Raw genomic sequence first — 25,580 nt, 5'->3', positions numbered from 1 at the left:
ACATACAGATCTCATGGTGCAGGTTACCATGGCGATGTACCACATTTTAACGCAGACCCATACCCTACACTGGAAAGCCAGGTCAAAAATGTAGCTCCTGCACTAATCCCACAGTGAAGCATTGTAGTAGACCATGACTCTCAACTTCTTAAAAAAAATAATGATTTATGATTTCAGGTCTATAGGTTATCAATGTCACGATCCATATGCAACTAACAAGATGAAAGCCAATCCTATATCTTTATACTGGATCTCATCCAATTACAGCTGAGGCGCTTCAGTAAACCTGTGCTGCTCTGTTTATCTGCTCCATGGATGGTCACTCTCTCTCTGAGCCGCATAATTGAGCAGCTTCTACTTGCGGGTTCTGTGTCTGTGTACAGTAAACATGGCCCCTCAGCCCCACTGCTGCAACTGAAGAAGCCCCACATTGAAGAATTTCGGAATTTTCTGATGTATCCTGCGGACAAAATAAATCACAACTAGAATGACACTAGGTAGAGCACTTACCTCCAGCAAGGCCTAACAGTCCACTTAAATTCAATCAAGCTACCAGATGGTACACACTAATAGATATCAGTTCCCTAAATGTGTCCGATTTTTTTGAAAATTTTGAAAAATTCCCTGTTTCGCAATCTCAGTAAAGTAATAAAAAAGATCCTGGATCCACACCACAATGTAATTGGTTCTTACCCAACCCATAACTCCGTAATCATTTCAGTAGGTTTTTGCCAATTCTTGTTTATGAAAAGAAAAAAAGACAAACTTTACCTACCTCACATTAGAATATGACACTTGTCCTGTGACTGTCACTGATACATCACTTGATTGTAGTCATGTTATGATTTGATCACAGTTGCCTGTGCAAACATGGTGCCCCGATAACAGCATGTTGGCAGAATCTGATGGTGACTAAAGGGCATGATAAGAGCTCAGGTAGCTTTCTAGCAAACCTTTACATAGCCTGATGTTTGCCTATAATTTTGAACAACAAAGAGGTTTCAGAGACGCTATTGTGCTCAGATATATTTCAGTTCACCTGTTAATTCTCAGTTTTCCAAAAGCTGGAGGAAAAGTGGGTGATATTTTTATTTCACGTTATTGTGACGACTGTATCTAGAGTGGCATGTGGATTTTGTCTCATTGTTTTCTTCTTCTTCCCGTAGATTTCACTTTGCTTTATCTAACGTCTGCACACACCCGCCTCAGTTTCAACCCTCCCATGCACATCACCAAACATTTGTTTTTTGCACGACAGTTTCGTGATGTGCTCTTGAAATAGCTCCGGTGACATCATCACTGAATGGCAGGAAGGAAGTCTCAGTACGAAGGCATCTTTGAACGTAGAAAATGGCCTTTAACGGAGCCTCGGACAACAATGGAGCCGCACGAGCCCATCACATGGCACCGCCATGGGATGCAGGAAAACAACAATAAAAGCCCTGCAGGGCCACTTTACAGCCAATGGAAGAGAACACACCAAACTCCAGAGCTGACCTGATTCACAGCGGAGATTTAAGAAACAAGAAGAAAAAAAACTTTTAAAGGACCTTCATGTTCAGTTGGTGGTTTCAGTTGATCTCACTGGACAAATACAATCCTCTGAGATGTTCCCTCATAACCCTGACATCCCCGCGAAGAGTGTGAGAACATACACAAACTACTGGATATAAGGTCACTGATTTCCCCCATAATTTTATTACATTTTAGGATAAAACAAAACCTCTAACCTCTTGGACATTACTTTGTAGCTTTTATGAGATTGGTTTTCTTTCTATTTGCAGTCAACACACAGTCAAACTTCCAAAAAGGGCCTGGCTTCAAGTTTACGGATTTTCAAACAAGATTCAACAAAACAAATAATTCAGTTACAAGTGAGGCAGTCTGCTTTCTGTTTTCTTTTTCATATCATCTAAAAATACAGCACTGAATCTCTGTGTAGTTGTGGATACAAAACACAAACACACACCAACTCCACTGCAACAGTTACAAAGGTTGACACGGCCATTGTTGGCATGATGCCTCAGTAAACTATATATCCTGGTAACTCTACAATGCTCTCTCTCACACACACACACACACACACACACACACACACACACACACACACACACACACACACACACACACACACACACACATGCAGTGTTTATATTATTTAGCACCTATCTAAACTTTAGCCTGTTGTAATCTGAGCATAAACACACAGATCACATGAATCTGCACCAACTCAGAGTGGGAATAAAGAGCTCCCCTTGATAATGAGATGGTTTGTTTTACTCCAGAGGGATAAATACTGCTCAAGTACAGATATGAGCCCCATGTACTGCAGCTCTCTATGTAACAGACCACTTACACAGTCCTACAATGAGAGGATAATCACATTGTGTGTGCTATATTATATTTACATTACATTACACAACCTAACATTACATCAAACTACAATATTATTATGGTTCAAACTATTTGCAAACTGGGCTATAACAATATTTACACTACCGTCCACTTTGCTGTATTTCTTTTATTTTGCTTGGTTGGAAAAAATGACATATCCAGGTTTTACAAAAAATTAGGTCAGCTATTGTGCAGCAGATGGACACATAGATGGACACAGTGTGCCCGTTTCACAGAGATGCTCAGGCTGAAAAGAAAAAAAAGAAAGAAGAAGAACTGTGTTTGTGATACATTGTCAGGTCAATGTTTTACTCACAATTACAAGGTTAAGTCTTCTGACCTCGAGAGTTAAACAGAGAAACAGGGAATCACAATGCAGGATTATATGCTGCTGTTCAGCTGCCATTGTTCTGCTGAGGGAAGCTGCACAATATATTCCCCATGAGACTGATCTGAATAATGAAGCTCTGGAAACAACTGTCACATGTGGAACCTGATGTTTAATTCAGTGTTCTGAGAGAAGCCCCAAAAGATATTAAAAAAAATGTATCTGCTTCAAAATACAGGATTTATTATTTATAATCGGTTGATTTATTTAGCAGAGACAAATAAGATAAATAAAATTTAGGTGAATGTGCAAGAGTTAGCCAGGAGTTTACTTTTTGTCTTTTTGGGTTGAACATATGACACAGTTAGGAAAACTGGTTCATTCACAGTGTTTAACATTAGGTTAACATAAACCTGAGGTTTGGATGAACCTCAGTGTTTAATGTTGTTTTCAAATACTGAGGAAGTTGCCATCCAAATCGAGAGTGAGTAATCATCCCCTATTCAAAGAAGCATTTGAAATTTATAATATAGAAACAGCAACAATAAAACAGAAAAACAAACAATTGGTTCAGTGAAACCTGCCATATTATTACGATTGCATAAACACTAAATTCAAAAGTTTTACACAATTATCAAACCTTACACTCATGTAGCAGAACATGGCCCAGATCTGCACCACTATAAGCACAATGTCAGCTTCACACTTTTTGCAAAACAATACACACAGTGATCTGCAAAACACTAAACACACTTGTATACATTAGACACAGAAGGATATCAAGATTTCACTTCCTTGCAATTCCTAAGCAATGCCTGTCAAATGACCACCCTATGGGCCAATTGGTTAAACACAGCCATCAGGTGTTCAAACTGCTTACAGTTTTTTTTGATTGCATAAACACTAAAATCAATAGTATTACACAATTATCAAACTTGACACTCAAGGAGCAAAACATGGCCCAGATCTGCACCACTATAAGCACAATGTCAGCTTCACACTTTTTGCAAAACAATACACACAGTGATCTGCAAAACACTAAACACACTTGTATACATTAAACACAGAAGGATATCAAGATGTCACTTCCTTGCAATTCCTAAGCACAGCCTGTCAAATGACCACCCTATGAGCCAATTGGTTAAACACAACATGTTTAACCATTTGGCGTTTAAACACAGCATTGCTTAATTGTAGACACACCTATCAGGTTTAAGCACTATAGCAATGCAGCAGCTGAGTTCACCTGTTTTCAACCAAAATGGAGCTTGTGCTCAAAAAAGAAGAGTGATGGTGAGAGGGGAAATCCACGGAGGTGGAGAAGGCTGCTGCTGTGGCATTAGTAATGATGTTGTGTGTGATGTTGTATACTGCACACATAACTTTCATAATGTAAATGTACTGTATTCCAGACCTATGCTGATCTACACAATCTTGTCTTTCACTGTATTTCTGAGAGTTTTACAGATGATGCTGAGGAAATCACATGAATTCATATACATAGATGAGGCAGGGTTCAACCTGACAAAAGCAAGAAGGAGAGACAGAAATACCATTGGCCACGGGGCTATAATCCATGTCCCAGGGCAACGTGGGGTAACATCACCCTTTGCACTGCCACTACACAGAATGTGGTTGTCCTCCTTCACGCCCATATGGGCCCTCACAACACACCTCACATTCTCAAATGTTTTGACCGATTACACAACATCGTCACAGCAGTAAACCACATTCACCAGATGCAATCCATTGTCATCTGGGACAATGAGTCATTCCACCGCTCTGCTCTGGTCCAGAACTGGTTTCAACACCATCCACAGTTTACAGTACCATACCTTCCACCATACTCTCCGTCTCTAAACCCAATCAAAGAGTTTTTCTCGGCATGGTGGTGGAGGGTTTACGATCTCCAGCCCCAGGCTCAGGTACCCCTCATTGAAACTGTACTGGATACAGAATTTTCTGTTGTCTGATATTTGTCGAGCTTACAGTGTTATGCACACTCCTGTAGTAGCATGAAAACTGGGACATGTTTTGTTGTGATTCTCCATGTTGACATGTTGACTGATTTGGGGATATGGAGAGAAATAAATTCAATTTTCATGAGTCTGCAGTATTGGTCTTGTGTAGTGTTTGGTGAACTTATTGTATATTTGCACTTTCTCAGAGTACTTCACTTATAGAACTCTAATCACTGAGAACTGGAATTGCTAAAAGTGTTTAAGGTTAGCAACAGCAGTGTGTAACTGGCTAAAGCAGAATTAAGTAATATGAAGTGTGTGTGTTTCATATGGCAAAATAATATGGTTTTGATAAACAAGTGTATAGTTTTTACAATAGTGTTTAGTTTTGCAAAGGATCTGAGGTGTTCTGCTGATTGGGTGTGTGGTTGTGCTGATTGTGTTTAGTGTTTGAAACACCGGGCCCTGTTTTGAAAATCGTGCTTAAGCAATCGAAAAAAACTGTAATTGTAGACACACCAATCATGTTTAAGCACTATAGCAATGCAGCAGCTGAGTTCACCTGTTTTCAACCAAAATGGAGCTTGTGCTCAAAAAAGAAGAAGAGTGAGGGTGAGAGGGGGAATCCACGGAGGAGGAGAAGGCTGCGGCTGCGGCATGAGTAATGATGTTGTGTGTGATGTTGCACACTGCACACATAACTTTCATAATGTAAATGTACTGTATTCCAGACCTATGCTGAACTACACAATATTGTCTTTCACTGTATTTCTGAGAGTTTTACAGATCGATGCTGAGGAAATCCTGCATGAATTCATATAAATAGATGAGGCAGGGTTCATAGGACAAAATCAAAAAGGAGAGGCAGAAATATCATTGGCCACGGGGCTATAATCCATGTCCCAGGGCAACGTGGGGGTAACATCACCTTCTGTGCTGCCACTACACAGAATGGGGTCCTCCTCCGTCATATCAATACGATCCCTTACAACACACCTCACATTCTCAAATGTTTTGACCGATTACACAACATCGTCACAGCAGTAAACCACAGGCACCAGATGCAATACATTGTCATCTGGGACAATGAGTCATTCCACCGCTCTGCTCTGGTCCAGAACTGGTTTCAACACCATCCACAGTTTACAGTACCATACCTTCCACCATACTCTCCGTCTCTAAACCCAATCAAAGAGTTTTTCTCGGCATGGCAGTGGAGGGTTTACGATCTCCGGCCCCAGGCTCAGGTACCCCTCATTGAAACCTGAACTGGATACAGAATTTTCTACTTGTCTGATATTTGTCGAGCTTACAGTGTTATGCACACTTCTGTAGTAGCATGACAACTAGGACTTGTTTTGTTGTGATTCTCCATGTTGACATGTTGACTGATTTGGGGATATGGAGAGAAATAAATTATATTTTCATGAGTCTGCAGCATTGGTCTTGTGTAGTGTTTGGTGAATTTATTGTATATTTGCACTTTCTCAGAGTACTTCACTTATAGAACTGTAATCACTGAGAATTGGAATTGCTAAAAGTGTTTAAGGTTAGAAACAGCAGTGTGTAACTGGCTCAAAGAGAATTAAGTCATATGAAGCGTGTGTGTTTCATATGGCACAAAATATGGTTTTGATAAATAAGTGTATAGTTTTTACAAGAGTGTTTCATTTTGCAAAGGATCTGAGGTGTTCTGCTGATTGGTTGTGTGGTTGTGCTGAGTGTGTTTAGTGTTTGAAACACCGGGCCCTGTTTTGAAAATCGTGCTTAAGCAATCGAACAAAACTGTAAATAATAATTTTTATTTATGTGTGGTATCAAAGTTGTCTATGATAAGTCAATACAATTATACAAAAAAATGAATTATGTATAATGCATTTCAAATGATATCATGATAAATAACAATGTTTTCTGTATTTATATTTGTCTCGATGTAATGTCAGCAGTTTCAGTTAGACAACACAAAGCATCATAATGGAAAGGAAAACAGTTTTGTGAAAAATAATTGAAGAGATCACTCAAAGTACTCAAAATTCAGAAACACTTTAAAGTGAGCCTTTGTTAAAAGAGGTGATCTTCCCTTTTCTACAGCAGCTACTGTTATGAAATTATCTTTTTATCTGTAAGATGATGTAAGAACGCTACATGGTCTCGATTTGATGCATTAGTGTGCAGCCCTCTTTTCCAGTATGTTCCATAATGAAGGATATTGAAGGACTTCTACATCAGACTAATGCATTTTATACAATCTTAGAGAGACTGAGCTGTGGATGACAAGATCAGCTTTCCCAAAATAGAAAATGGACTCAGCGGCAGTAAGTGTGTGTGTGTGTGTGTGTGTGTGTGTGTGTGTGTGTAAGTGTGAGAGACAGAGTGAAAAAAGAGACTCTGAGCTCATAAGCGACAGACAGAACATTTACCCACATTAAAAGTCATGGACACTGGATACCTTATTCACCATAACCTGATGAATAAAAAAAGAATATTCATGCTCCGCTGTTCCTAATGATTGGATGTGATGCAGAAACAGGTGTTCATTAATATACTGTCTCTTACTGTGAACTTAGATCACAACATACCCACACATGAATTTATTAGACTGTAAATTATAAGATGCAGGACTAAACTCTGAAATATAAGCTTTTTTCAAATATTTCAGACTCTGAGCTCTTAAAGTTTTTCTCATGGCTGCCAGAAAGCAAACTGCTTTTGCCAGTTCTCTCTCTCTGCCTATGGAAATTAATCAACGAAAGATTTTTGGCCCAGTAACAGTGTCAATGGAGCAGCTCTAGATTCATGTTCAACAAAAAACTATCATTTGAGATATTACCTGTGAGATTTTATAAATTTCAGAAGTTTCATTGACACATCGTGGGGTTAGCTCATATACTAACATTTTGTACAAAGAACTGTTTGAAAATCATAATATGGAAAGGTAGGTGTCTTCACACAATCAAAGTGTGGTGCAGAAAAAACATATTCATGGCTTCAAACACCCAATTTTTTTTTATTAGTTAAAAGCAGCCGATCATCATTACTTGCTGTTGTTTCCATCTTTATCTGAGACATAATTTGTTTTATCCTTATATCTTTCTACCTAAACTGCATCATACCTAAAGGTGGGTCTGGTTTAGTGTTTAGTGGAATTAGCTTTGACCAGAGGGCTGATGGGAGAGGGTGAGGCGTATCAGTTTCATTTTTCCAAAGCCCAGCCTGCTCTCGTTTCCAGGATCACCAACCCTAGCTTTAATTCGAAAAGTCGGTTCAGGTGCATTGAAATCCACCTCTGCATTATTTTCGTTTCATTTATTCACATTGCTGTTGATTTACATCGGAGAAAGTGGTTTTTGTCATAATGGAAACACTATAAACCCACATCAACTATATTACAATCTTTATCTATGGTGTTTTCTTTCTCTTTGCAAAAGCTGAGAGACAGAGATGTAATTGAGAATGGAATGTGGGTATGAAGGCTATAATCTTTGTGCCGAGATAATAATTCTCTCTTCTGAAAGTGGTTAGTAATAGAATCGTATTAATTCAGTATCTTGTTTATCTCCATCTCACGTGGTCAATAATATGTTGCTTATATCAATGAAAAGGTCTCAGTATGATTCTTTCACAGTCTTCCTCTTTGGGTTGATGCTGCTGACTCAAACCTGTTGTTGGTTCGAGCTGCAGAGGTCATGGTAATGAACTGGAATGAGACCATGGTTCACTAAGAGCTCTGTTCAGGGAGGTCAATGGCCCAGACATCCTCTCTCCTGCAGCGTATCCAAACAGCATGATAAGGGCTCCGTAATTAGGAAGACAGATAGACACAGTATGGGTTATAGATTGTAAAACCTAATGGAGTCACATCACTGATGTCCATTAACAGGCTTTCTGAGGGTGGCTGTTTTTTTACAGTATAGGAAAAACACACTCTCCTGTCTTTATATAGGTCGCCGTGTTTACATGAACAACACTGACATTGAGTCAGAATATTGAACCTGTTATTCTGAGACATCGAAATTATATGTAGCAAGTTCAATAAATACATTACTGTAAATATGTGATTTAGTGGGTCGACTGTTTCACCTGAAGAATTAATATCCAAAAGCTGTAGACTACATGCTTTCAATGTTATAGACCATAAATAAACTGTGGCTAATCTGAATACTGTACCTCCTGTAAATTTCTAGACATGGTAGGAATATTAAATTTGAGTCTTTGCACTGATACAAAAATATATTACGGAACTTTGATTCGTAACTAATAATGTAATGAGGATTTGGATACAGTTGGATACATTTTTTCTAACTCTTAATACTGAGAGCATAATTAATCTATATTTTATGAAAATGTTTGGCTCACCTTAGTCAAACATTCTTTCATAGACTGTGGCACAGTATCCGTGCAATTTTTTCCGATTCAATGATAGACATAGTTGTACCAAAGGTATAAATAACATTATAGTAGATGACGTGAAGTGGAAGACCTAAAAAACTGTCGGCTACTTGAGTAAATAGTAATACAAAGGTTTTAAAAAAGTCTAATATCCAAGGTTGCATGTTTCAAGTGAACTGCATTTTCAATTTTGATAAGAATATATGTTATGTCTATAGAGCTTTTAACAATGCTACACTTACATAGGTTTTTATGACCAAATGAAAGCAAATACTTACTAATATAAAATACACATCATGGTTATGATATACATTATAATTTGCCCCCTGCTCTATTTCATACTATTTGGATTTAAATGACTACTGTATATAGAAAGCAGCCTTCAGTCACAAGTGGTCGGGGACCTGATCAGTACATGAAGTTACTCAGAGTTTGTTTGATCCACTCCAGAGTTTACGAAGCTGCATTTAGACATCATGAAAAATGACCAGCCAACATTTTACGGCTCAGTACAACACTCGGCACACAGTCAGGCCTCAGTGTTGAAGTGAGCAGAGGATCTGGATTCATGATCCGACACCATCGATTAATAATTAAATACATGATCATAAGTTTATCATCTACATCGTTACCCCCAAAAAAATGAACTGTCAACGAAAACTAGTTCCTTATCATTTATATGAACTGAACTTTGAACCTGTTCTTTTCAAGTGTGAACTGGCTCAACACTGAGGAGTAACATGAGAACAGGGAAGTGTCAGACTCCATTTTCACTTGGATGAGCAGAACGAAGAAAAGGGAGAAGGTGAGTGTTAACACACATTTATGAAAGTTTTACTGTCACACTCTCACACCTGGTGTTAACATCCGTCTGAGGTTCACACGGCTCTAAGTTTGTCTGTTCACACCTGGTGACAGACATAAATTCAACTTGACCGGATCACCAGGGACAGATGTGAACACCAGGTGTGGAAGAAAGTGCCTTCAAATGACTAATTAACAGAGTTAACTCACAATTTCTTTTTTAATCTTCGTCACATCTGTTAATCAAGTGTTTAAAAACCGACTGGTGTTTTCAGACTACATACATTATAGCAGTGTTCACCAACTCGTCGACAGTCTTCACTGTGGATCCCCATAAAGCTCTGGACTCACTAGCTGAGGTTGTGTGAGAAACATCGACCTGCAGAGCCAGGTGCATAGGTATATATATATCAACATTAATATTATTAATTAATATTATCTTACTGTCTGAGAATCGGAGTCAGTTTTTCAACACGTTTTTTTCCGTTTTATTTCACTTAAATTTGGGAGATAACATTTTCCCAGGGAATAATTCATGGGTCTAGGTGGAAAAAACCCTGCATATTTAGAGGACTATAGATATCTATGAATATCTAGTCAGCCCAGCTGTGTTGGACAGGGCTCTCCCATAGCTGACACACAAGTGATTATCATACGAGGTGTAATGCCCATATTGCAAGAAAGGTGGTTAGCAGTGCCAGAAAATAATTCCAACATCCCTGTTTTTGCACTGAGGAATGAATTTAGTGAATATGTCCGCAGAATATATATCAGCTGAGAAAATGTCCTACACTGGAAGCTGCTGTTTTATAAATGGACATTTGATCTTGTTCCCTTAACTCACTCAAACAGTATCTGAGGTGTCTGCGGTGAACTAACTTCATCCCAGAGACCCCGTTGACTGTGGATTCGCAGTGTTGAAGGATTTTTTAAAGTACTTACTCGCATCAAAAAGTATTTGGACAGAATTTGACCCTTTTCAGATACATCCAAGTCATCAGCTCTGATGTCGTATGGTTTTAAAGAAACTCTTCACTTGCTGATACACCATTTAGAAGGAGGTGAGGAAATCAAGCAGCCCCTACACCGACTAGTAGAATAGATGTAAACTAAACACCGTACCAGCTGAAAGTCTGATAACTGTACATGCATGCAATAAGAAAAGGGAACAGATGAACTATATGATCTATGAAAAAATGCATTGGACAGACAGAGCTCTGCTCATGAGTTGTGGACAAACACAGCAGCAGTTAATCTGCTGGCTGATGTGAAGCGACAGATTGTTTAGTGGGGCATAGGAGGGCAAAGGGAAGGCACTGGGGAGAACTCTGACCTGCCATCAGGGTGATAGTGGGAGATTTTAAAAGCCTGAATGAGGGGTGGCGTAACTTCATTGGAGTCCCTGGGCCGCAGTGAGAGCAGGTGGAGAGCACTGATCGACTCGAGGGAGCAGGGAAGATCCCATCTGCAGCCAAACAGGCAATTGGATACACAGTCTCCGCCGATGCCTCTGCCACAACCAACAAAAGGTGGATGAAGACTGCTGTGTAATTAAGAAGGCTAATCAGAGCCATCTATCTATCTAGGAGTGTGTGTGTGTGTGCGTGTGTGTGTGTGTGTGTGTGTATGTGTGTGTGTGTGTGTGTGTGTGCTCCCAGACTCCTCCTTCTTGAGAGCGAGAAGGAGTTTACACACACACAGGCCCCAGCACCACTCACTCACACAGTGACTCACACATTGAGACAAGATAATAGGAGCACAGTCTGTTTCAGTTTCTCTCTGGTCCAAAACTGCTCAATGATCAGAATGTTTGTACCGAGCTGGAGTTTCTGTTTCCTCCTCCGCTCTGCTCTCACTTTAACTAATAAACGCTCATCACGAGTTATCAGGACCTGATCAGTACATGAAGTTAGTCAGAGTTTGTTTGATTCACTCCAGAGTTTATGAGGCTGCCTTTAGACATCATGAAAAATGACTAGCTAACATTTTATTGCTCAGTACAACACGAGGTGCACACAGTCTGGACTCAGTGTTGAAGTGAGCAGAGGATCTGGATTCATGATCCGACACCATCGGTTAATAATTAAATACATGATCATAAGTTCATCATCTATCATCATCTTGCCAATAAAAAAATGAACTTTCAACGAAAATTAGTTCCTTATCATTTATATGAACTGAACTTCGAACCTGTTCTTTTCAAGTGTGAACTGGCTCAACACTGAGGAGTAACATGAGAACAGGGAAGTGTCAGACTCCATTTTAACTTGGATGAGCAGAAGGAAGGAAAGTTAACACACATTTATGAAAGTTTTACTGTCACACTCTAACACCTGGTGTTAACACCCGTCTGTGGTTCACACGGCTCTAAGTTTGTCAGTTCACACCTTGTGACAGACATAGTTTCAACTTGACCGGATCACCAGGGACAGTTGTGAACACCAGGTGTGGAAGAAAGTGCCTTCAAATGACTAATTAACACAGTTAACTCACAATTTCATTTTTTATCGTGGTCACATCTGTTAATCAAGTGTTTAAAAACCGACTGGTGTTTTCAGAATCCAACATTACAGCAGTGGTCACCAATTCGTCAACAGCGTTCACTATCGAGCTCTGGACTCCCTGGCTGAGGTTGTGAGAGAAACATCGACCTGCAGTGCCAGGTACATAGGTAGATATATACTGTATATTAACATTAATTTTATTTTACTGTCGGAGTCTCTGAGTCAGTTTTTCTACATGTGAACTGTCAGGAGAACAAGATCAAGGATGAACTTCTGTCAATTAACAGTTTGACTCAATTCCATGATCGGCTGAGTCGAACACATTAAACTTACAACTGTCTCAGGTTACCGTGACAACAGGGAAACTGTGCAGGAGGGTCGACTTTGATATTTTGGAAGAAACACTGAATGTAGGTTCCTGGCTTCATTGTGTGTCTATATGGGCTAACAGTCAATTTCATTGTTTTTCCTCTCAGACTGAAGATGAGTGGTTATGAGGAGAAAGTGGATGACAGAGCGGAGTCTCTCCAGAGTAACATGTCCAAAGAAGGTCTCATAGACTTCAGAAATGAACCTGGACCCTCACACGCAGAGTAAGAGACTGTTTCTACTGAGAACTGATCAGAAGAGGATTTGTTTTCTTATATGGAGGACCATACATGACTTAAGTAAAAATAAATAAATAAATAAATGTATAAATAAATACAGAAATAAATAAATAAATAAAAAAGGAAATAAGTAAATGAATACAGAAAAAATAAAATAAATATGTTAATACCAAAATAAATCTTAAATATATTTGCACATTTATTTATTCCATGATACATTTCCTTTTCATTTGCAGTGTCCTTATGCTAATGAGAAAGGCGGGCCTAACCGCAGTCTCATGCAGGATTGGTCACAGGAGTGTAATGATCCAGCCCTACTACTTCTGCCTCTCAATGCTGGTGTCCAGTAGCTGTTTGCAGCGTTGAGCCAGTTCACACTTAAAATGAACTAGTTCAAGTTCAGAGGGTTAGTTAAGGTTATTTTTTATTGGGATGATTTAGCTGTCAGTAGTCCTGACTGTGAGCATCACGTCTGGTGTTGTACTGAGCACAAGGAGCGAGCCGAGAGGAGAAGGAGGAAACAGAAACTCCAGCTCGGTACAAACCACCTGCAGCTTCTGCTCTGATCATGAAGCCGCTGATCTCTGAGCAGATGTGACCAGAGAAACTCTGTGTTTCCACTGTTCTACAAAGTCACTGACCGGCTGTTTCACGGTGAAAAGCTCAAGTCTCAGTCACTGCCCGTGTCTCTGAGCGAGTATGTGGCGGAGCGCAGGGGCGGTGTGTGTGTAGCTCAGTTGACCAATCCTGCTCGAGACTGAGGTTAGGCCCGCCTTTCTCATTAGCATAAGGTTTACAATCAAACCTTTTTGTGTTGACCTTGTGTAAACAGAGTCAAAGGACATTGTGCAACAATGACACATTTTTCCCACAGTACATGTCGTTCATTACTGAACTTCTGACACCCATTACTGGACTGTGTCTTCCTGTAGAGTGGTGATGTTCTCAAGGTCCTTAGCACAGTCTGTCAAAAACAAAATTAGAGTTACTACCCATTGCAGATACGGTTAGTATTTGCACACCACATCGAATCAAAACAAAACTGCAGTCTGTGAAACAAGCAGTTTTGGTAGATATAAGGGAAACGCAAATATTCCTGCATGAAACATATTCAGTCCCTTAAGCAAAATAACAATGATAGCAGGAGGCAACCTCAACGCCTTCGTCCACTTTGCTTACAGACTAGTTTGCGGAGTCTCGTGCTGCCGCCCACTGACCGATACATCATCGCTCTTTTCTGAAACTAATGAAGGCAAATTGACACATGTAGACAGAAATAAACATATAAATTAAAAGGTGTAAATATTGCTAACATTATGTTTGATGGGGGTCATCATTATACATAACAGAGGAAAACTTTGCACATGCATTCCTCAAATTTACTTGCCTTCCTGTGGAAAAAGTTGTTTTCCCAATTGAACAATCACAGCAGGGAAGCATGATTGATCAAAATTATTTCAGTGTGATATAAACTTGTATTTCACCCAGCGTACTTTGGGGATTTAATAAAAATTTCTATTTGGCATATTATATAAAATGGTGTTTCTGGTATGTAACTTAAAAGTGCCTTTTTAATGGTAGTATCATTTCTCTCCCTCATCTTCCTCGATGTATGTGGATGGTGGAGTGGCCTCAACTCGGCTTCTCTTTCTCTCCAGTCTGCCCTTCCTGTTCAAGCAAAACAAACTGTTCGGTCGAAGTTATTGACGTTGGTGAAACTGCTGTAGCTTCACTTGGATCCTCCTTGATTAAAAAACAGAACATAGCAATTGTTTTATAAAATGAATCACAACTCCCTAACATGAAAACATTATTGTCATATTGCATACTATAAATTAAACCAAATTGATCTGATATTGTGGAGTAGTGGTAGACAAATACACTCCTTGTTAATCTAAAGCATTCATAAATCAAAGCAAAATCATAAACCATCCTTAATTTGAGAAGAGAAATCAAACCAAATAGAAACCAAAAATAGGGAAGCTCTCAAAACTTTAAATTAATGTATAGTAAAGGCCCTACAGTGGGCACCCTGCACTGTATCATGTAAAAATATATTTATGGGCAGATTCGTGGTTTCTGTTAGCTTCCTTATACCATTACATTATCTGTTCATGTTTATATTTATATTGTAGCATCCCTAAATGATGAGCTAAGCGTCTTGAACTGGTTTAACCAGCCATCTATCCAAATCCCAGGTAACACGGGCTACCGTGGGCCGCAGCCTGGGGCAAAACAACGGAATATTAGCTGATGAATAGCGTCCATAGTGTGTATCGACGGGTTCCGCATCCGTTGTCTCAGCACTCGGCTGTATCTTCCTTCCTGACAGAAGGAAGATCCATTGTCGTCTTCCAAGTGCTCCGTGTTTATGATGCAGCGCTGAGTTAAATGGACCGGATGTTTACAAAAACTTTTTTTACGACAGCCACACGTCATGTCTGCTCGCGCACTCGGGCCCGCCTCGATATGAACGGATTCCTTAGATCCTTCGAACTAGAGCTGTAATCTATCCTCAAATATAATATATTTATATAACCTGAATAACATTCACGATCACTGAACGACACAACGCAGGGACGGTGATTTAAACAGCACGCTACGACCTGGTTTTCGGCATGGCATCGTCATAGCAACCCTCATAGCAACGATTAAAACATTCGTGACAACTATTAAAATGTATTTCATAAGCATGAACTGGCTGAAGACTGGAAGCAAAGAGCACATTTCTCGCTAGAAATGGTGTCATTTTTATGCCCAAATTAATTTACAAAATTATATTTTTATCTGAAAAACAAGGAATGTCCGCCATGTTTTCCTTTCCGCAGACGGGAACATGGGAGTCACCTGACGTGAGAACACGCAAATGCAAAACAATGGGCGGACAGAGACGTTCCCATCTCACATTCTGAGAGGCCAGATTGTGAGATGGTAACATTTTTCCAAGTGGACCAACGTTGCCACTGAACGTTTTCTGATGAGACTGGGTTGTAGTATGCCATGGACATGTGAATATGGTGCTGAGTTAGCCAGTATTTTGAGAGGACATATGGTTGGAATTTTGACATGCAATGACACAACTGATGTTGATGCAGAAAGACTTCTCTTAGAAAAGTTTCCAGTGGTGCCACTCTCTCCATTCCAACATATTATCTTGGATGAGCTTGACAGGCAAATGTTGAAATAAACTCCACTGTTTCATAGCATTGACCTCTGCTCATGATATACAATGTAATACACACTTACTTACATAAGGGAAATCTATATAAACTACAATTTCAGATTTTATATTTATTTTAAACCTGCTGTACTTACGCCAGATATTTTAGTTGGTACCTTAGTTAGTACCTTTTAGAAAAAGGTGTTACCTCTGCACCACTATGTGAAACCATCCTGATTTGCATTTGTAAAGCTCACAGAATTGTAATTTACATGTGACAGCCTCACCTAGGCCTAGGAGCAGGGGGGTCACCTGCCAACATTCTCAGGCTTGTAAAACTGCCAGAAATGGGAACCCTGCGTCACTTCCCGGCAGTTCCTGGCAGTTTTCTGTGCAGCCGTTAACCTGAAATTCCACCGAAATTTGCAGCGATACTAACTGACACAAATTTTTCTTTTTATGCAGTGCCAACTGTGGACAAAGACCCAGAACAGGACCTGGAGCTAAGACAGCTGGTCAGAGCAGCACCGTACATCTGTCTGCTGATGTCTTGAATTTTGACAACGGCACATATTGTTCTATGTGGTTCCCTCATACAGCATTAACATTTAACATCTTAATAAAACCACAAAGTTAAAAAGCTTTTATTTTCTGTAGTTTTTCTGTATCTGAGGGAAATAATCAGCAGATTTTTAGATTCTCTGTCTTTAGTCTGACATTGTTTCTTGTCTTTCAGAAGATCTGCAGAAGGTTTTAAATGAACATAAGATCAGTCTGACGAGGACATGTAAACATGTAACTGAAGGAACTGATGAAACAGGAAGTAGAACCCGCCTCAACAGGATCTACACTGAACTCTACATCACAGAGGGACAGAGTGAAGGGATTAATACTCAACATGAAGTGAGGCAGCTTGAGACGGCTTCCAAGATGAAGATCCTCCACGACACTCCGATCAAGTGCCATGACATCTTTAAAGCCTCCACTGACCAGCAGAGCAGCATCAGAGTCGTCCTGACCAACGGCGTCGCTGGCATTGGAAAAAGCTTCTCGGTGCAGAAGTTCACTCTGGACTGGGCAGAGGGTTTAGAAAACCAAGATGTCAGCCTGCTGATTGTGCTTTCGTTCAGAGAGCTGAACCTTGTGAAAGACCAGCAGCACAGTCTTCTAACGCTGCTCCATGTTTTCCATCCAACATTACAGAAGATCACGGCAGAGATGCTCGCTCTCTGTAAACTTTTGTTCATCTTTGACGGACTGGATGAAAGCAGACTTTCTCTGGACTTCAACCACAGGAAGGTTGTTACTGATGTCACACAGAGGTCATCAGTCAACACACTGCTGACGAGCCTCATCCTGGGGAATCTGCTTTCCTCTGCTCTTGTCTGGATAACCTCAAGACCTGCGGCGGCCAATCAGATCCCTTCTACATGTGTTAACAGGGTCACAGAAGTACGAGGCTTCACTGACGCCCAGAAGGAAGATTACTTCAGGAAAAGGTTCAGTGATGACGAGCTGTGCAGCAGAATAATCTCACACATCAAGATGTGCAGGAGTCTCCACATCATGTGTCAAATCCCGGTCTTCTGCTGGATCAGTGCTACAGTTCTGGAGTACATGTTGACCAAAGACCAGAGTGGAGAGCTGCCCAAGACCATGACTGACTTGTACTCACACTTTCTGATGGTTCAGACAAAGAGAAAGAAAAAGAAGTACGGTGAGGGACATGAGACGACTCCTGAGCAGCTGACGAAGGCTGACAGGGACGTTCTTCTGAAGCTGGGGAAGCTGGCGCTTAAACATCTGAGGGAAGGAATCATCATGTTCTATCAAGAAGACCTGGAGGGGTGTGGTCTTAATGTCAAAGAAGCCTCAGTGTACTCTGGAGTTTGTACTGAGATATTCACAGAGTGTGTGATCTTCCAGAAATCAGTCTACTGCTTTGTTCATCTGAGCGTTCAGGAGTTTCTGGCTGCAGTCTACATGTTCCACTGTTACACCAAGAGGAACACAGAAGAACTCAAAAACTTCCTGGGAACATATGGGAACACACAGGATACCTTCTCTCTGGATGACCTCCTGAAGAGAACCATGGAGAAATCCCTCACCAGTGAAAATGGTCATCTGGACCTTTTTGTTCGCTTCCTTCATGGCCTCAGTCTAAAGTCTAACCATAAACTCTTAGGAGGCCTGCTGGGTTGGACAGAAAACAATCCAAAGATCATCCAGAGAGCCTTAGGAGGCCGGCTGAGTCGGACAGGGAACAATCCAAAGATCATACAGAGAATCATCAAGAACCTGAATGAGATGCAGAGTGATGACATTTCTCCTGACAGAAGCATCAACATCTTTCACTGTCTGACTGAGATGAACGACCACTCAGTAAATCAGGAGATGCAACAGTTCCTGACGTCAAAGAACAAATCAAAAGAGAAACTCTCTGAGATCCACTGCTCAGCTCTGGCCTACATGCTGCAGATGTCAGAGGAGGTTCTGGATGAGTTGGACCTGAAGAAGTTCAACACATCAGACCAGGGTCGACAGAGACTGATCCCAGCTGTGAGGAACTGCAGGAAAGCTCTGTGAGTTCAGACATGATCAATAACACATTCGATCAGTGTAGATAAGTCGTTTGTCAAATACGCACTGTATTAAATTGTTCAAATTTTGTTGGGGCAGCCTGGTGTTGCAGTGGTCAACACTGTAAGTGCAGCCATTCTATGAGGGTGGAAAGTTTTTTTTCTGACTTAGCACACTGAGCACAATTTGAGGAGACAATCACTGAAGAAGCAGGACTGGAAATATCGTTCATTCTTCTTTCCAGTCAAACTAGAATTATTACCCTGTGTTTGTACGCCACTGCAAATCAGTGCAGTGCCAGTCCCTCCAGGCTCCTGACATATTGCATTCACAATAAGATTAGGTCACTGTAACCTTTGACCTTTGACCACCCGAACTCATGAGTTCTTCTGTTAGTCTAAATGAATGCTTGCATCAATTTGAAAGAATTCTCTTGAGGTGTTTTTAAGATAACATGTTCATGAGGCAAAAAGGGGATATACCACGGGGAGGGTCAAATGAACATGTTTTGTATGAATGTTGTGTTTTCAGATTTTATTCTAACAGATTTGATATTTTCTCTAATTACAGACTAATTGATTGTGAACTCTCAGAGACTCACTGTGAAGTCGTGGCCTCAGCTCTGAAGTCAAACCCCTCACATCTGAAAGAACTGAATCTGAGTGGAAACAGCCTGCAGGATTCAGGAGGGAAGCTGCTGTTTGCTGGACTGGACAGTCCAAACTGTCGACTGGAGACTCTGAGGTTAGGTTCTTGAAACCTTGAATGTTAATTTTTCCAACTTTTTTCTTATTTCGTCATTATTTATTTAAATTGAATTAGATTGTCACGATTCTGCTCTAGTCTGCTCACTGTCCTGCAGTCATATGTCACTCAATCAGCCTGTCAGTCACGTCCACCTCATCAGCCCAACTCCATTCACCTGCACACACCTGCTCCTGATCAGTAATAAAGTATCTGTAAATAATGTGGACTGAGGCCGAGCAGTCGTTCTCCTCAAGTTTCCAAAAATAAGACACATTCTTATTGAAAGACGTCGGACAGTTGATAAATATAGAAACAATTTGGAAGTGACTGTCAGGAGCCATTCCTACTTTAAACAGTGTTTAATTCAGAAAACCTACTCAGTGACCAATCACATATAGTAGAAGGTCATGTCATGTGATAAATTAGATAATGGTCAAACATGTTGATTGATATTTATCTTCAGGTCACACACTGGAGTGAGGTAAGCAGCATGTTGAGAGTCTGTGTTGACATTCTGACAATCAAAAATAACAGCAGGACAAATGCAAATATTCATATTTCTTTATCCAGGTTAAAGGGCTGCTATCTATCAACGATCAGCTGTTCTTCTCTGGCTTCAGCTCTGAGGTCAAACCCTTCTCATCTGAGAGAACTGGATCTAAGCTACAACGAACTGAAGGACTCAGGAGTGAAGGAGCTTTGTGGTTTTCTAGAGAGTCCAACCTGTGAACTGGAGACTCTGAGGTCAGCCATCTTGTGTTAATGTTAAAGGTTCAGTGTGTACACTTTACTTTAATCTAGTTGCAGCTGAATACCCATCGCCTCACCCTCCCCTTCCAAACATTAAAGAGAACCTGTGGTAGCTTCAGTCATCATAGAAACTCAAAGGTTTAGTTTAGTAAACAAAATGTTGCTTTATCTGTATATACAAACATTTGTACAATTTAGATAAAGCAATTAAAATATCACTACTATTTTATATTTAGTTTCTCAAAATAGATCTTTTCACCTAAAACTTACACACTAGAGCTTTAAGTTCATAGTGCAGAACATCTGTTCCTCACAGTGAACACTGATGCTGAGCTGAAAGATTGTAGAATGAGCGTTGAGGGCCGAGTAAAATGTGACTGAAGTTTTACAGAGGGATTCAAAATCCAATGCTGGACAATGTGTACATGTAATGTTTCTTTGTAAGCTAACTAGGATTTGTCCTGGTGGTCCTGTGGACTGACAGGATATAAGATGATAGTGGGCTGCGAGGGGTGGAGCCAAAACACATATCTCCATGATATCTGCGTTACATTGAGTTTTCTTATGTTACAGATTCACTGTGAAAGATTTAGTGACATCACCAGGTGTAGTACATGTGAACGAAATCCACTTGCTCACATCTAGACTCCTGAAGATGTCCAGCAATATATTTAGAGACATCTAGTGTTGAAGTTACATATTACAAACAACTGAACACTTACACTTTGAAGCTGTTTTCAGTCATGAACTCAAATAGTGTCTGGACATTTTCTGGAGTTTGACTTTCACATATGGAGAACATGTCGAGCAGCAGGAGGCCGGACTTGGCGTATAAATTATAATGGAAAGATCAGTGTTTTTGTTTGCAGCACATCCACACTAGCATTGGCCCATATCAACAGAGTTAAGTTTAATCCTTCATACTTTATACTATTCTTCTCTAGACTGGACTACTGTAACTCCATCCTCTTGGGCATCAGCCAAAAGTCCCACCTCCAACTAGTTCAGAACAGAGCAGCTCGGCTTCTCACTGGTATTAAATGGCAACATCACATCACCCCGATTCTTGCTTCTCTCCGTTGGCTCCTTTTCTGTTTAAGGATTGATTTAAAGATTTTTCTGATCGCTTTTTAAGATTCTGGCCCCAAGCTACATTACAGAATTATTGACCGCCTATGTGCCTGCACCAAGCCTTAGATCCTCAGGTGGATCCTACTGGCTGTTCCAAAGTCGAGGTTGAAAACTGAACCGTGACTGTGCTTTTACCGTCAGGGCCCCTTGGCTTTGGAACGGCCTACCTGAGGAGAAAAGGCAGAATCAGTTACTTCTTTTATACCACTTCTTAAAACCAATTTTATAGCTTTTATGTGATGTTGTGTTTTTACTCTTTTTTTATCATTTTCAACATTTATTTTCTTGTTCCTTTATCTCTACAGTCATATTACTGCTTTTATGTATTCAAGTTTTTATTTACTTTTCTTGCTTGCTGTCAAAGCATTTTCTAAACTTTTTAAAAGTTCTATATACATAATTTTACATTATTATCACCATCCTTCGTTCAGGTTGGAGGGCTGCGGTCTGTCAGAGATCAGCGGTTCTTATCTGGCTTCAGCTCTGAGGTCAAACCCCTCTCATCTGAGAAAACTGAATCTGAATAGAAACAACCTACAGGACTCAGGAGTGAAGGAGCTCTGTGGTTTTGTAGAGAGTCCAACTTGTCGACTGGAGAGTCTGAGGTCAGTTCACCGACCGAATTTTTTAGATCCCATATCTTTAACACAGCATTTACACCCAATGTATCCATTTTAATTCTAAATTGTCCACTACTTGTTAAAACATATCCGTGTTAGGTTTTGGATTTCCTAAACTGATCTGCAGGACAGAGACCGGGTCCAAATAATATATTTTTACTGAATCAGCACTCGTTTTAGTCCTTTTTCCATATTTACCTTCCATTTTATGAGTCGGTACTGACATGAGTATTCTTACGATATTTTCACAAATAAACCTTTATCCAGGTTGAAGGGCTCCAGTCTGTCAGAGATAAGCCGTTCTTCTCTGGCTTCAGCTCTGAGGTCAAACCCCTCTCATCTGAGAGAACTGGATCTAAGACTTAACGACCTGCAGGAGTCAGGAGTGAAAGAGCTGCTTAATCTAAAGCAGCCTTCAGGCAGTTGACTGGAGACTGTGAGGTGAGTCAGTCCACACCACTTTCATCAGTATTTTAATAAACACGGTCAGTTTCACAGTAAAGATTCAGGGTCTGTACTACGGAACAGGATTTGTTGTTATCAGGTTAACTTCAGGTTTAGTTTTTTCAGTCCTAAGAAGCTCATTCACTTCTAAACGGGTAAATCCCCATGGGGACATGAGGCTAACCTGCTCCGGAGCAGGTTAAGTTTGAGAACAACCCATATAAAAGCTCCGCCCACTGACCAAAGGGACTCTACACTGTTGTGTGGTGCACTCTTTCCTTAAAAGGAAGGATAAGGCCAGTTATGGTTGGTTAAGTCGATCTCTGCCGCTAACAAACACAGTACATCTCAATCTCACCAGACTCATCCAGTCACCAAAATACCAAATGCACTCAGGGTCCTGAAGTGAATCCTCTGAACAGGACTGAAGTCCCTGCTGCTCTTTATACTGGATGTGCTGCATTACTGACTTACAGCTGATGAAGTGAGTCTCTGTAAACACTGATGTGTTCTTCTATCCACAGATTGAGGAAGTGATCATTGTAAAAATGAGTGTGAAGAAGACAGTGTATGTGGATGGAGGCTGAGCTGTGTCCTGATCATCTACAGAGGCTGAAGCAGCTGCAGCTTGTGCATAGAGTGGCTCTGACTGGGCCTTGTTGCTGGGAGGCAGAGTGGAGACAGAGCTCCAGAGGAATCAGAGGAGGTGAGCTGCTCTGAGATCGGGTCCACTGTCACACAGTGTCCAGTCCACCATCATTCCTGTGTGCTTCTGTTGATGTGGCACTGCACCATCAGTGTATCTGCTCTGCTCTGCTGCTGCGCTGCCTTTTGACACAGAAAAGTCAAAGCCCTAAATATTTCAAAATTATGTGCAGAAAAATGTGCCAATTAAATGCTAATTTTGCTTTCAAATTTAAAAAGTGACATTATATTTACTGGTAGGGACACAAAACTGTGGGCACTGGGCAGACAGTGTAATGAATATCTGCTGAGTGGCAGCATGTTAGCATGTTGTGTTGAAAACTAAAGGAAACACGTGAAAACCATGAGCACTGCAGGTAATCAGAAAGTGTAAGGTGTTGTTATTTGAACACAGATTGATTAAACCATGCTGTAAATAAAAATGTCATTACATTGAATTGTATAGTCAACAGTGATTGCTAAGAGTCAATGTAAATAAAGAAGAAAGGATAATGACTAGGCGATGAACTTCTTCAGATTACAAATTTATTTTCACCTAATGAGAAGCTAAATAGTTTTTCTGTTCAAAGTTAATTTAATCAGAACATGTTATTTGTCAAATGGTAAAGTTTGACATCTACATAGTTTAATAACCTGCTTCATCTAATAACTCAAATGTGTTGTGAGTCTGTGGGTGAAAGACTTTTAGAAACACAGGGAGCCTGCAGCTGTGCTGTCACCGAAAAAATTCATGAAAACCTCTGGACTCATTACATCTAATCAGTTCAATAACGTATTGTCTCTGGATTCTTCACACATGTGTTAACAACTAATCTGCATGTTCCTGCTTGTGTACAAAGAGTTAGAAAGTTTTATATAAGTTTACTTTCTTTCATGTACAACATCCGACTATTATTCTCAAAAGTACATGAAATAAAAGGAAATAAGGGAATATCCCTGAAAGTGACATTTTCAATACACAACATAATCAACTGCAGATGAATCATTTATGTACATTCTATGATCGTACTTCATCCACAGATCTCACTAAGTCGAGGACATGATGTCATCAGTTGTAACTGTTATGTCAAAATGTTGTGTAAACTCCCACAAGACGTTTTCAATTTGTATTAATGATTATTGATTATTCTGAGTTCGATCTTAATTAGGTTAAGTTTATCGGAACAAACTATTTATATTTGAGTGTCTTTTTCTGATTGTTGTCTTACTCTGGTGGATACCAGAATAATGGAATATTTCATCGACATGTCAAGTGGTTATTGGTGTTGAGCGACATGTCGTCTGTCACCTCTCACAGCGACAACAAGACAAGAATTTGTGATTCTATAAATCCAGATAATTTGGCCTCCCTTTTGAGAGCCATCATTTCTTCAATCTTTATTGATGGACAGTCTAATTTAGACTGTCATTTTACAGTCTAAATTATATAAAAGAAATTTACAGTGTTTTATTGGATGATCTGTTTGAGTTTCTGAGTTTTGATGTTTCACTGCTTAATAATAGTAGGTAGAAAATCCCAGCTTCAATTCTTCATTTAATTCAACTGCTGCAGGAAAACCATGAAATCCAGTTTGATCATCACTTTTTCTTTCAAATCTCAGTTATTTTTTGTCCGCTTCTAAAATCTTGTGGCTGCTTTGTCAACATGAATCATTTCTTCATTTTTACATGAAAATAAATATATTCCACTTCATTGTAGTTTCTTTGACATCACATGGCTCACTGAGGAGGCTGTGGCGGCGTCGTGTAACGAGGGCGAGGGGGCGAACCCGCATTTATGAGATGTATTCATTCGACAGACAAATGGCGCCATTTGGTAATTGAGGCCTAACCAGTGTGTGTGTGTGTGTGTGTGTGTGTGTGTGTGGCTGTGTGTGTGAGTGTGTATGTGGGTTTTTTCAAGTAGCGCATCAAGCAACTGGGGAAGATTGAGGCCGATGAGAGCACAAATTGATCTGGACACTGTGAGTGCACGTGCAAACACACATGCACACTTAAGTGCATAGATGGAAAACTGGAATGACTGCCTATTTGTCGCTATAACAACAGGGCAACAGTTTGATTAAGAACTTGCGGTAAAAAATACAAAATATCCATTCGTTTTCAAAAGAAAAAAAATTGTACATTCACTTAGTTTTATGATGTGTATCGAAACAAAAGAGTTTAAATTTTTGAACAGAAGATGCTCACACTAAAAATACTCAGGGATGAGCAACTTGAGTAAGTGACCACCGGTCTGTAGTCATCCACAACCAAACCATCTCCTCCGTCATCTGAGACTGCATGGTGTCAATCAAGTATTTGTTAAGTTATGTTTGTCATGTTATTTTTTTAATAAACTAAATTGTATTTAGTGAATTAAAATGAAACATTATAATTGTGATAAATTATCTAAATAATTTGTAGTGAATTTATAAAATAAAATTGATCAGTAATCATTATTATCATCAATATT

General features: G+C 39.9%; 1 protein-coding gene across 1 annotated transcript in view; it reads left to right on the top strand.

The window, feature by feature from the left end:
- The window catches only part of LOC128439731 (NLR family CARD domain-containing protein 3-like), a 32,141-nt gene extending 9,738 nt beyond the window's left edge, over window positions 1-22,403 (top strand). The window contains exons 2-10 of the mRNA XM_053422121.1: window positions 10,152-10,240; window positions 12,435-12,539; window positions 12,857-12,973; window positions 16,614-16,714; window positions 16,888-18,730; window positions 19,299-19,472; window positions 20,046-20,219; window positions 21,788-21,961; window positions 22,244-22,403. Coding sequence (XP_053278096.1) covers window positions 10,152-10,240; window positions 12,435-12,539; window positions 12,857-12,973; window positions 16,614-16,714; window positions 16,888-18,730; window positions 19,299-19,472; window positions 20,046-20,219; window positions 21,788-21,961; window positions 22,244-22,403 — 2,937 coding nt within the window. The remainder of the gene's footprint in view (window positions 1-10,151; window positions 10,241-12,434; window positions 12,540-12,856; window positions 12,974-16,613; window positions 16,715-16,887; window positions 18,731-19,298; window positions 19,473-20,045; window positions 20,220-21,787; window positions 21,962-22,243) is intronic.
- Window positions 22,404-25,580: the final 3,177 nt, after the last annotated feature.

This window comes from Pleuronectes platessa, chromosome 5 (assembly GCF_947347685.1).
Source record: "Pleuronectes platessa chromosome 5, fPlePla1.1, whole genome shotgun sequence".
NCBI lineage: Eukaryota > Metazoa > Chordata > Actinopteri > Pleuronectiformes > Pleuronectidae > Pleuronectes > Pleuronectes platessa.
Note: the sequence above shows the minus strand (reverse complement) of the source record. Positions and strands in the feature narration are given on the sequence as shown.